At 38.3% G+C, this 12,500-nt stretch overlaps 2 protein-coding genes across 4 annotated transcripts in view; one reads left to right on the top strand and one right to left on the bottom strand.

The window, feature by feature from the left end:
• LOC120562507 (phosphatidylinositol 4-kinase beta-like) overlaps positions 1 to 12,500 on the top strand; it is a gene marked incomplete in the record, with an annotated part of 334,834 nt that overhangs the window by 304,406 nt on the left and 17,928 nt on the right.
• LOC120561589 lies at positions 1,293 to 11,885 on the bottom strand. 3 transcript variants are annotated; one of them, XM_039804729.1, is made up of 6 exons: positions 11,807 to 11,885; positions 7,400 to 9,421; positions 6,903 to 6,974; positions 5,562 to 5,636; positions 5,170 to 5,253; positions 1,293 to 1,674 (listed from the first exon to the last, which is right to left on the bottom strand). In XM_039804729.1, the coding sequence occupies exons 2-6, from the start codon at positions 8,778 to 8,780 to the stop codon at positions 1,439 to 1,441; spliced, it is 1,848 nt and encodes a 615-aa protein (XP_039660663.1). In that variant the 5' UTR covers positions 8,781 to 9,421; positions 11,807 to 11,885; the 3' UTR covers positions 1,293 to 1,438. The 3 variants fall into 3 exon arrangements, with proteins under 3 accessions (XP_039660663.1, XP_039660666.1, XP_039660664.1); XM_039804732.1 differs by lacking the exons at positions 6,903 to 6,974; positions 7,400 to 9,421; positions 11,807 to 11,885 and adding an exon at positions 5,728 to 5,787; XM_039804730.1 differs by lacking the exons at positions 1,293 to 1,674; positions 5,170 to 5,253; positions 11,807 to 11,885 and adding an exon at positions 5,728 to 5,812 and having other exon boundaries at positions 5,569 to 5,636; positions 7,400 to 9,521.

The raw sequence follows: 12,500 nt of genomic DNA, 5'->3' as shown, positions 1-12,500 counted from the left end.
GACACACTCACACACACACAAACACACACACATACAGATACACACAGACATACACACACAGACACACACACACATACACACACAGACACACTCACACAAACACACACACACACACACACACACAGACACACTCCACACACACACACACACACACAGACACACTCACACAAACACACACACACAAACGCACACACACACACACACACAGACACATACATTCCTGTATGGGCTTAAGAGTGAGGACCGGGTATAATTGCTATTGAAGTGAGGACCACCCTTTCTGCTACACTTACAGACAAAGTAATGCTATAATTAAACACTAGATGTCTCCCTGACCCAGTTTTCCACCTCAGATTATTTTTAAAACCAAGTATAAGAACAGTCATTGTACCATTGAAGTGAGGACCATTTCTAGGGGGCGCTATTGGGTTCAGTTCTGGCTAGACTATTTTAACTACCTTTTTCTTTTGCCTGCAGTTATTCTTTGCTACCATTTTAGGTTTTATAGCTGACAAATAATGTAATAATATATCAATTGGAGAGTCTTTGAAGAGTTGCAGTTTGAGGTTCATACACATAAGCAGAATATACACTATATATATACACACAATATACAATTACGGTAATGATGTGACCATTGATGAGACTACTGCACAAAAGCAGATGTATTTCTGAACTAAAGTAAAGCAATAAAAAACAGTAAGTGTTAACTCTTAGTTATCAGAACATTTATTTCAGTTTCAGTAACATCAAATTTGAGAATGTGCTGCTTTCTATTTCACTTGTGATAAACTTGTCACAACATTTGAAAAAAATAAACCTGAAAACAACCTTACGCTTTGTTTTAGGTGTTTTTCAAAATGTTCTGACATTTTATAAAAACCAAATATTAAGAAAATATTAGTGCAATTAAGAGATTATTAAAATAAATGTTACTTGCAAATGTACCTTATTTCTAGGGTTGGGCATCAAGAACCGATTCCTACTTGGAATCGTTTCAAAAATTACGATTCCATCAGAATCGTTTATTGGAATCGTTTGGAGGATTTGGTTTCAAATCTGATCATGGGTTCCAAATTTAACACGTGCAAGTTTTGGTTTCCGTAGCGGCCAGGCGCTTGTTGTGTTGCAGCCATGGAGCACAGTAAGTGGTGCTCTAGTGTGGCTTTATTTTACATTGAAAAGGCCCTGTTAAAAAAAAAAAAATTTCCTCTTATTTGTGAAATGAGCATGTGACCCGTTTGAACTCCACCCCTCAAAGAACCGGAATCGAAAGGAAGAATCGGAATTTGAATCAGAATCGTTAATATCCAAACGATGCCCAACCCTACTTATTTCTATGTTTTGAAACACCACTTGAACACTACTGCACAAAGCATCAAAAGAACTGCAGCAGACATCAACTAGAACATAACATTATATTGCACAATAAAGATTGTCAAAAGTGAAGCTGCCTTGTAGCACTCCTCCGGTTTAATGTGACATTTGTGTTGTACACAAAGTTCTTTACATCCTTCCAGGATCTTTTACCCAAGGCTTCCTCCTCTTTTATGCATCGCATGCAGTGTTCTTTACCTGGAACGCGGCGCTCTGCAATAAACTTTGCCATGTGTTTGTTTACCGCACTCCTCTCTGCTTCACTCCATGGTCTCCTCACCTTTACTATGGGTGGCACTAAAAATGACAGAAAACACCATGTAGATTGTGTAACCTTAAATACATACTGTACATATCAGCGTAGATTCATTGACTCTGCTCATGCACGCCTGGCAAGCCGTCACAGAAAGCATCTAATCGGAGCTTTGAAGTTAAGTCTAGACTGTACGTATTTGGACATATATACAATTTTGTTCTTCAGTACATTCAATTTTAAATAGAAAAATGGATAGTACATTAAAATGCTTATTTCAGGTTTATTTAGAGTAGGCTTACAAGCTGGTACACCGGGGCACACATCTTGTTATTGACTGGAAAATCATTCATATAGTTATGAAAACCCCCTTTATGACTGTACAGCAAGTTCAGAAGGCTCCCCAGGATGAAAGCGTACACGTTTCTTTGTCAATGATCAAGATAAGACTTCATGATCATAATCTGTAGTCTGCTGATGTCTATGGGTTGAAGACTTCAGACAGTCATTGACTGCATATTTTAAATATGATGAATTTGTTAGACTTGATGTTTATCGATCCAATTACTTTTGGACCTCGAACCTTTGGTCATTATTTGTTAAAAGGGCTACGTCTCACACACAGTTCTTTATATTGATGCAAACCTATTTAAATAAAAGCTGAGACTTAGCACTTTATTTGTGTCGAAGAACACAAAAGGTCCAACTGTCCAAATACTTGTGGTCTTGACTGTATATACACCTTTTTTTGTCCAGTTTTAAAGCACTTACCCATTGTTTCCACTGTTTTGGACTTTTTACATCTTTTCTTCTTCTGTGAGGGCCTCTTCACCAAGCTTTTTTCTGGACTCTGATCTACAACAGTAACAGACAAACATTGGCACCCGTTAGTGAAATCTCAGGTATAATGGATATTCAGGGTTCATGTGTATTTAAATGCTGACAGTAAAACCTAACTACCAAAAATCAATAAAAACCAAAGTGAAAAAAAACATAAGACAACAATCTGACAGTTGGCTGCTAGCACTTATATTTCAAGAGGTCAAAACTGTAAGCAGCAATGTGCACTAGAATATTACATTATTTTACTATTATACTATAACTTGTCAAAACGCAGGAGTTTTTGTAAATGTCATAATTAACACCATTTAACTCACCATCTACACCTGAACTCCCATCCTCACTGAGGGGCTCCAGTCTCCTTTTGGGGGAGAAGAGGTCAGAACCTCCATCTGAAAAACAAGAGCAAGCAAAAAGTGACACCTCATCCTATGCAGTGTATGAAAGAAAGAACCAGTAAAAGCATTTTAAAGCACTTACCCATTGCTTCCACTGTTTTGGACATTTTACATCTTTTCTTCTTCTGTGAGGGCCTCTTCACCAAGCTTTTTTCTGGACTCTGATCTACAACAGTAACAGACAAACATTGGCAACCGTTAGTTAGTGAAATCCCTGGTATAATGGATTTTCAGGGTTCATGTGTATTTAAATGCTGACAGTAAAACCTAACTACCAAAAATCAATAAAAACCAAAGTGAAAAAAAGGCATAACTACAACGATCTGACAGTTGGCTGCTAGCACTTATATTTCAAGAGGTCAAAACTGTAAGCAGCAATGTCCACTAGAATATTACATTATTTTACTATTATACTATAACTTGTCAAAACGCAGGAGTTTTTGTAAATGTCATAATTAACACCATTTAACTCACCATCTACACCTGAACTCCCATCCTCACTGAGGGGCTCCAGTCTCCTTTTGGGGGAGAAGAGGTCAGAACCTCCATCTGAAAAACAAGAGCAAGCAAAAAGTGACACCTCATCCTATGCAGTGTATGAAAGAAAGAACCAGTAAAAGCATTTTAAAGCACTTACCCATTGCTTCCACTGTTTTGGACATTTTACATCTTTTCTTCTTCTGTGAGGGCCTCTTCACCAAGCTTTTTTCTGGACTCTGATCTACAACAGTAACAGACAAACATTGGCACCCGTTAGTTAGTGAAATCCCTGGTATAATGGATATTCAGGGTTCATGTGTATTTAAATGCTGACAGTAAAACCTAACTACCAAAAATCAATAAAAACCAAAGTGAAAAAAAGGCATAACTACAACAATCTGACAGTTGGCTGCTAGCACTTATATTTCAAGAGGTCAAAACTGTAAGCAGCAATGTCCACTAGAATATTACATTATTTTACTATTATACTATAACTTGTCAAAACGCAGGAGTTTTTTGTAAATGTCATAATTAACACCATTTAACTCACCATCTACACCTGAACTCCCATCCTCACTGAGGGGCTCCAGTCTCCTTTTGGGGAGAAGAGGTCAGAACCTCCATCTGAAAAACAAGAGCAAGCAAAAGTGACACCTCATCCTATGCAGTGTATGAAAGAAAGAACCAGTAAAAGCATTTTTAAAGCACTTACCCATTGCTTCCACTGTTTTGGACATTTTACATCTTTTCTTCTTCTGTGAGGGGCCTCTTCACCCAAGCTTTTTCTGGACTCTGATCTACAACAGTAACAGACAAACATTGGCACCCGTTAGTTAGTGAAATCCCTGGTATAATGGATATTCAGGGTTCATGTGTATTTAAATGCTGACAGTAAAACCTAACTACCAAAAATCAATAAAACCAAAGTGAAAAAAGGCATAACTACAACAATCTGACAGTTGGCTGCTAGCACTTATATTTCAAGAGGTCAAAACTGTAAGCAGCAATGTCCACTAGAATATTACATTATTTTACTATTATACTATAACTTGTCAAAACGCGGGAGTTTTTGTAAATGTCATAATTAACACCATTTAACTCACCATCTACACCTGAACTCCCATCCTCACTGAGGGGGCTCCAGTCTCTCCTTTTGGGGGAAGAGGTCAGAACCTCCATCTGAAAAACAAGAGCAAGCAAAAGTGACACCTCATCCTATGCAGTGTATGAAAGAAAGAACCAGTAAAAGCATTTTAAAGCACTTACCCATTGCTTCCACTGTTTTGGACATTTTACATCTTTTCTTCTTCTGTGAGGGCCTCTTCACCAAGCTTTTTTCTGGACTCTGATCTACAACAGTAACAGACAAACATTGGCACCCGTTAGTTAGTGAAATCCCTGGTATAATGGATATTCAGGGTTCATGTGTATTTAAATGCTGACAGTAAAACCTAACTACCAAAAATCAATAAAAACCAAAGTGAAAAAAAGGCATAACTACAACGATCTGACAGTTGGCTGCTAGCACTTGTATTTCAAGAGGTCAAAACTGTAAGCAGCAATGTCCACTAGAATATTACATTATTTTACTATTATACTATAACTTGTCAAAACGCAGGAGTTTTTGTAAATGTCATAATTAACACCATTTAACTCACCATCTACACCTGAACTCCCATCCTCACTGAGGGGCTCCAGTCTCCTTTTGGGGGAGAAGAGGTCAGAACCTCCATCTGAAAAACAAGAGCAAGCAAAAAGTGACACCTCATCCTATGCAGTGTATGAAAGAAAGAACCAGTAAAAGCATTTTAAAGCACTTACCCATTGCTTCCACTGTTTTGGACATTTTACATCTTTTCTTCTTCTGTGAGGGCCTCTTCACCAAGCTTTTTTCTGGACTCTGATCTACAACAGTAACAGACAAACATTGGCACCCGTTAGTTAGTGAAATCCCTGGTATAATGGATATTCAGGGTTCATGTGTATTTAAATGCTGACAGTAAAACCTAACTACCAAAAATCAATAAAAACCAAAGTGAAAAAAAGGCATAACTACAACAATCTGACAGTTGGCTGCTAGCACTTATATTTCAAGAGGTCAAAACTGTAAGCAGCAATGTGCACTAGAATATTACATTATTTTACTATTATACTATAACTTGTCAAAACGCAGGAGTTTTTGTAAATGTCATAATTAACACCATTTAACTCACCATCTACACCTGAACTCCCATCCTCACTGAGGGGCTCCAGTCTCCTTTTGGGGGAGAAGAGGTCAGAACCTCCATCTGAAAAACAAGAGCAAGCAAAAAGTGACACCTCATCCTATGCAGTGTATGAAAGAAAGACCCAGTAAAAGCATTTAAATATAGCACTTACCCATTGCTTACACTGTTTTGGACAGTTTTACATCTGTTCTTCTTCTGTGAGGGCCTCTTCACCAAGCTTTTTTCTGGACTCTGATCTACAACAGTAACAGACAAACATTGGCACCCGTTAGTTAGTGAAATCCCTGGTATAATGGATATTCAGGGTTCATGTGTATTTAAATGCTGAGAGTAAAACCTAACTACCTATTAATTCAATCCTGTGTAGCAATGCGGTCATAGTTAGAGATAATGTACTGAACTGTAGGGCTGCCACCTCTTAGTCGATTAGTCGACTAATCGGTCGTTTTGGTCTTAGTCGACTAAGATTTCTTTAGTCGATTAGTCATTTTTTATGCTTATTCATGCTTAATTACTCATTTCCAAGAAACTTATGAGCACATTTATGGTAAACACAAGATTTAGAGTGGTGCTTTTGCAGGATTAATTGTGGAGAAACTCAGTTTTCCAGATGGTTAATTAACTACATTTATATTGTGCTTTTCTAGTCTTAACCACCTCTCAAAGCGCACAGCTGTCAGTTAAATCAACTAATCGATTAGTCGACAAAATTTTATAAGTGTTAGTCGACTAAGAATTTCTTTAGTCGATGACAGCCCTACTGAACTGCATTACATTTAGAGGTATTCCTAACATTCTGACCACCTCATGTATGTAAATATGGAGGACAAAAAATAGAAACACCTTTTTGATATAATTACAATTACAAACTACAACACCACCTTTAATTATAACTTTAATAATAAGCATGTGAATTGACATATTTATGACTCCCAAAAATAAATTAAGGTAGACATTATGGCAGGGCTGTTGTGTTGGACTGCTGTTGATTGTACAGGTTTAAGTAATAAAGGTGGATACTGAGTGTAGACTAGGGCTGCAACCAACAATTATGTTCATTATTGATTCATCTGTCCCTTATTGTCAGAAAATAGTGAAAGATTTGAATTATAACACAAAGATATTCATTTTAAAATTATATAAAAGAGAGTAATTCTCACATTTGAGAATGTAGAACTAAGATAGGTAGAACTAACAAATCCATTGTTGGTTAGAAATTAAAGATGAATTAGTTTAATTGAAATAATAGTACAAATAAACAACTATTGCAGCTCTAATATAAACCGGTTTAAAATGCACTGCGTTTTTTTACTTTTAAAAACATACCTTCATCCACCTCGTTAACTTGTTTCCGTTTTCTCTGTGGGACACTCTCAGAAGTCGATGTGGGACATTTACCTATGAAAGATAACCATGGTCGGATATTAGTGCTCAGTATTCAACAATCCTAGTACAACGACTTATGTTAATTAAAAGAGAGTTTGTACAAATACTACTCTAGATCTACTCATGTGCCTGAACTGATAACCTTACACTTTTTTCACTATACCATGCACTCCCAAAACCAGAGTTACAAACCAAAACTTTCCAAAAATTTTCACCAAACAAATAAATAAATAAATCCATTTAGTAATATATAACACAGTGACACTTTGCTAATTTTGTTTGGTCTTTTTAAATACTGACTGCATATATAAACATCACTGAAAAATTTTGTTCTAACGGACAATTAGTCAGAAAGTTACACACAAATGGTAGCAGTGAATGTAACCAGCACATAAGAAGGTCTATTAATTATGAGATCTGTAACCGTGCATACATACCACAGACAGAAAGATCAATTGTATCAAGGTTCTTTCCCGTGAAGGTGGAGGCACCTTGTTCCATTGCAAATAGAAGCTTGCTTATCTTGGCAATTTGAAATGTTTTGTCGGTCTGTCTGTAAAAGTCACGGTGGACTCTGATGTCATGCCCCATGAACCTTGCAACTTGTTCTAGCTCTTGTTCACTCAGATCCAGCAGTTGGCAGAGTGTGGCAACCTGTTTTCTTAATTTAGTTGACCTCAGGAGATCAGGGTTTTCTGCTCCGCTTTTCTCTGCATATTTTCGCAGACAGTCACACCCTCGTATGTGCGTCATCACACCGGGTCTTGCAAAGAGATAGGGATTTTCAGCAAGAACACCAGCTTCATCTCTCCTTTTAATCAACAAGTCTATGGACTCCCTCATTTTGTCTGTCAAGAAAACAGGTACCTTTCTCCCTCTTTTTCCGCGTACTTCTATGCGAGTTAATCGCTTGCTCAGCTCTTTCTCCAGTGGTGACAGGGTTACATAAATGTCCTCGTTTATGGGATTTGTGCTTCCTTTCTTGTAGGCTTCAAGTGTCAAGCGTGATGCTTCCCCTTCACGTCGCTTGTTGAAGACGATGACCTGTGCTAGTACTGTCTCATTTAGTGTCTTGTATGCTGTTAAACTCAGCTGTTGCCTCAATTCCCCTCTTGCTTTGTCTTCTACCATCCTGAGATAATCCCTCAGCGCAATCACATTTTTGGTGAGGGGGATGTCCTCTTTTTTATTCCATCTCTTTTCTTGGATAGTTTGGTGAGCACTGACAGAAACATTGTTTCTCCAGTTTCGTTCCAAAAGTTCCAAGAACTTTTTTGCCTTCTTCTCTGCCTGATCATCATCATGCATAAGAGCCTGCCCAATCTGTACCTCTGCAGCTCCTTTAAGACAGAATCCAATTTTAACCGCTGTTGAAGGTTTCCCATACTCATTTTTGCCTGGACTAAACTCGGTAAGCCGCTTTACTGCACTGACAACAAGCTGAAATTTTGATGGTGCACATACATCTTCCAGACTCCTCACTGTTTTGTCCATAGCTTTAGCAGCCAACATGAATCGGCCAAGCTCCCTCATCCTTTGTGCAATGTACTGGTGCCTGGACTTCACACGGCCGTGTTTTGCATAGAGTGACTCTCCATATTTGCAAATCAAAGAATCACTTCTGATGTGAAAGGACACATCATCTTGTCTCATGTTGTTTATGATACCCTGACATCCATTGGAAGAAGCAGTTATTGGAAGGAGGCGTGCAGCACAACTTTGTACTGCTCCTCTTGTCTTTTTTTCATCTACTGGCACACATGACTTTTTGCTTTTGCATGATGACTGATGTCTCCACAAATCCTTTTTTGCAAACATTCCAAAACAAAATGTGCAAGGCAAATAATCCGTAACAGAAGCTTTATGAGAGGGCTGCTTCCATGTCACTAGTTCTCCTCTGCCTTTTGCCAGGACTTTGCTATTGTGCTTAAAATCACCTTTATTTCGCAGTTGTTCCAAAAGAACCTTTCTTTCTTCGATCCTAAAGGGAAACTGAAGGCATATGCTACATCCTTGATCTCCATATGCTTTCTCTGCAAATGCCTTGCCATCTTAGCGTTTGATTGGCCACAGTACAGGCAATAGTGCTTTTTGTCCCATGCACGTTTGTTGTCTTCTCTTTTTGTACAAGTTTTTACAGTCAGGGTTACAGTCACTTTATCTTTTTTGGTCCTCTTTTGTTCTTTATTTTGTATTTTCGCATACGTTTTTGTGTTCTTTTTCTTCCCAATGGTGATTTTGCCTCCTTGCGGATCTCCATCTTCACTTGAATTTGTGTCTGTACCTTTGAACTCTTCTTTACGGGACAATTTCTTAGCTTTGCCTGGGCTTTTCAAATCTTCATCATCACTGGATGATGATGCATTCAGAGGTGGCTTGTAATCTGGGTCCAATCCGGTGTGGCTGCATAGTTCAGACCCAGAGGAATCACTTCCTGACTCCTCAAAGACACAGTCTAACTGTAAGTAAAAAGCATAATCATGAGAAAGACATCACATTCACTTTCAAGTCCAACTTTACAGAACCATGCTACCATTATCTTGAAAATGGACTGTACCACTGACATCAGTTTCATATTTAACACTTGAGAAAAAACATTCTGCCTTTTCCAAGTATTTGTTTGGAAAAGGCAGATGTCAAGCATACTGTTTTTGGATGTCCAGTATGTCAAATGTTAAAAGTGTGTGTTTTAAAATCAGGATTTTTACTCGTGTTGAAAAAAAGGTTTGTCACAGTTAGGGCTGGGGCGGTATGTATTTTTTTCTACCGCGGTTGAAAAGCAAGAAATTCCCGCGTTAGCGCGGTATACCCCATTACAAGAGTAGCGCAAGTTAGAGCGAGAATGGCAGGGTGCCTTAAGTGAGTGACGTCACTGCCCGTGTGGTCGCACAAGGAGAGCGAGCGGTAACGGAGAGTAAAGTACCGCTGTGAGGAAAAGAGAGGAAAGATGATATAAAGTGAGTTAAAAGTGAACAATAAAACAACAAGCTAGTGCTTCTCAAGACACGGTGGCTTTATCTGTTGTCAATACTGCCGGTAAAGTGAATGGAGTTACCCCCAAAAAAACATTGGCTTTTAACTTACATGTTGCAGCCCGAGTGCAGCCCGTCTAGCAGCTGAGCAGACAGAGAGCCCAGAGGGCGACTCGGTCACTCGGCAGTTTGCTAACTTGTTGCTCTCTCTACCGATATAAGCCGCTCTGTTTTAGGCTACGAAATGTGCATGCTGGCTGAAATTCAACGTGCCGTTTTATCGGGATAACGTTATTAACAGAAGGAAACTCTGTTAGCTGCAAGGCTAATGTGCAATGGTAAACACTACAGCTGTAACCTTAATGTGTCTACCTCAGCTGAGAATGGAGAAATGGCTTTACCTTTCGTACCATAATACATGGTATGGAACATTGTGCTCCGCAACTCGTGAAAGGTCGGATTTGCTCCATCTTTTGATGATAAGTTTTGTTTAGAAAACCTTGAATCCATGTAACACACGTCATCAGATACAATCCATGTCATTAGACACAACGTGCAGTAGGGGTCAGGGAAAAAAAAAAATCGATACAGTATAGTATCGCAATATTTTCCATGGCAATACTGTATCAATACAGAGACGCCAAGTATCGATCTTTTATGATATATGTGTTGGTCGGTTTGTCAGCTTGACTTTCTCATTTTGCAGCAATAAAATTGAAGTGAGATGAACAAACAGAGAAATTTATCTTTTTAGATAAAACAGATGTTGACAAAGTTTCCTTTTGGGGACATAATTTAAAATTGGGAAAAATTTGAAGTTGGAAAAAACGTAATAAATTGCAATATATCACAGAATATTGCAGTATGTTTAAAATCGCAATAATATCGTATCGTGACACAAGTATCGTGAGGATATCGTATCGTGAGGCCTCTGGGGATTCCCACCCCTAACGTGCAGGCCAATGTTTGTTTTTGCGGTGATGACGGTGACGAGCTCAGACCCGCGGTAGGTGTCACGTGACCGCGGTAAAGCGGTAACTGTCCCAGCCCTAGTCACAGTCAGAAGACGTTAGAAAATATCATGCCAAAACATTAGCTACGAGTGTACGACTAACTTCCTTCAACCAAAGTCAGAAGACAAACCTTACTGAACACCATCAACACTTAAACAATGGGTTTTCAGAACTGTAAATAAGCTACATAAAAATATAATAAGCCTGCTATTTTTATTTAGTATTAATTCATCTAGCACAGTGAAACTGCTCTGTAATGGAATTCATTTGGCTGTACGAATAAGTGCCATAAAACTATCCCCTCAAATATTACCATGAAATTGACTTATGACCTCTATTGTTTAAAACTTGAGCTGACATTTTCACAAATCCCCACCATAATGTATCTGAACATCTCCAGAGAAGACATGAAATTGATCCTTTCACCTTGCAGTTTTGTGATCTAGTGTTAGGGTTACTTGGACATTACAGTCATTTATGATGTTGTATATAAGTGGTGATGGGTGCTGAGGGTTTTCCAGAAAATAGTAATACTAGCATAAATAATAATAGGGCTAAGAAACTTAAGTTTATTGCAATTCAATGTGCTACAATTAGATAAGAAAACCATTCTCAGTGCATATTTGTGCATATGAATCTTTTATTTCTATACTTTTACTTTATGTACCACATTTATAATATCACAAATACCCACAAATTAAAATATTAACTGCCTTCATTCATACGTCTGTGAGTACAGAATTAGCAGCCTAACCCTAACCTACGATTCCAGAGTCTTAACATTGAATTAAACTATTACCAACTGTTCTATTGAAAAGTCTACATCAGAATAGAGTAAAGATTTTATAAACGCACATACCTGTGTTTTTCTCACAGCCATCAACTTCTGGACCTAAAACCAAAAAGAAGATTGAAAACTTTACAAACAAGTCATGAGAGCACAGCTACAGCTACTTTGGATTCAAAATAAAAACAGACTGTTAAGCATTAACTGCAGTGTAGTTTCTAAAGTGTACCTCTCTGCTGTAGTGTCTTATAACTACATTTGAACTCAAGTATTTATTTACAATTGAGACTAAACTTTGCTGCCACAATAGTTGCATTACACTTTCCACCCCCGACAAATATCCGTGACATCCCCAAAATCTCATTAAGATATTAACGACTATAGCATGTTTTAGCACGGAAAAACATTGTGGGCCGTTATTTTCCACAACTATCCTAAGGCCGGCCGGGCCCTTGATCAAGCATTTGTGTTTTTTTAATCATTACTTTATTAGCCTAATTGGGTGGGGAGAAAGCTATGCCATAATCAGAAATATTACCTATAGTTAGTCCAAAGAAAGACAGGAGAATTAACTTTGAGCAAGTTTTGAGGAAAGTCAGAGGTATGGAACTGTTTTAAACAAGTTGTGGGCAGTGACAACATATGTGTCGGCTTTGTCGAGTGCATTAAGGCCGGTTACACACTGGATGCGTTGCGTGAGGGTGTCAGCTGCGTGGCGTGTCCATTTATATTTCGGCTCCCACGTTAACAAGTTAGAGCTTACACA

This window comes from Perca fluviatilis, chromosome 7 (genome assembly GCF_010015445.1).
Source record: "Perca fluviatilis chromosome 7, GENO_Pfluv_1.0, whole genome shotgun sequence".
Lineage (NCBI taxonomy): Eukaryota > Metazoa > Chordata > Actinopteri > Perciformes > Percidae > Perca > Perca fluviatilis.
This window is presented reverse-complemented; position numbering and strand designations above follow the sequence as displayed.

Coding starts and splice junctions, on each gene's coding strand:
- LOC120561589 (XM_039804729.1), bottom strand. CDS start 8,780: ATGTTTGCAAAAAAGGATTTGTGGAGACATCAGTCATCATGCAAAAGC. Junction 6,975..7,399: donor AATTGATCTTTCTGTCTGTG/GTATGTATGCAC, acceptor TATCTTTCATAG/GTAAATGTCCCACATCGACT. Junction 5,637..6,902: donor AGTTAACGAGGTGGATGAAG/GTATGTTTTTAA, acceptor CTTGTTTTTCAG/ATGGAGGTTCTGACCTCTTC.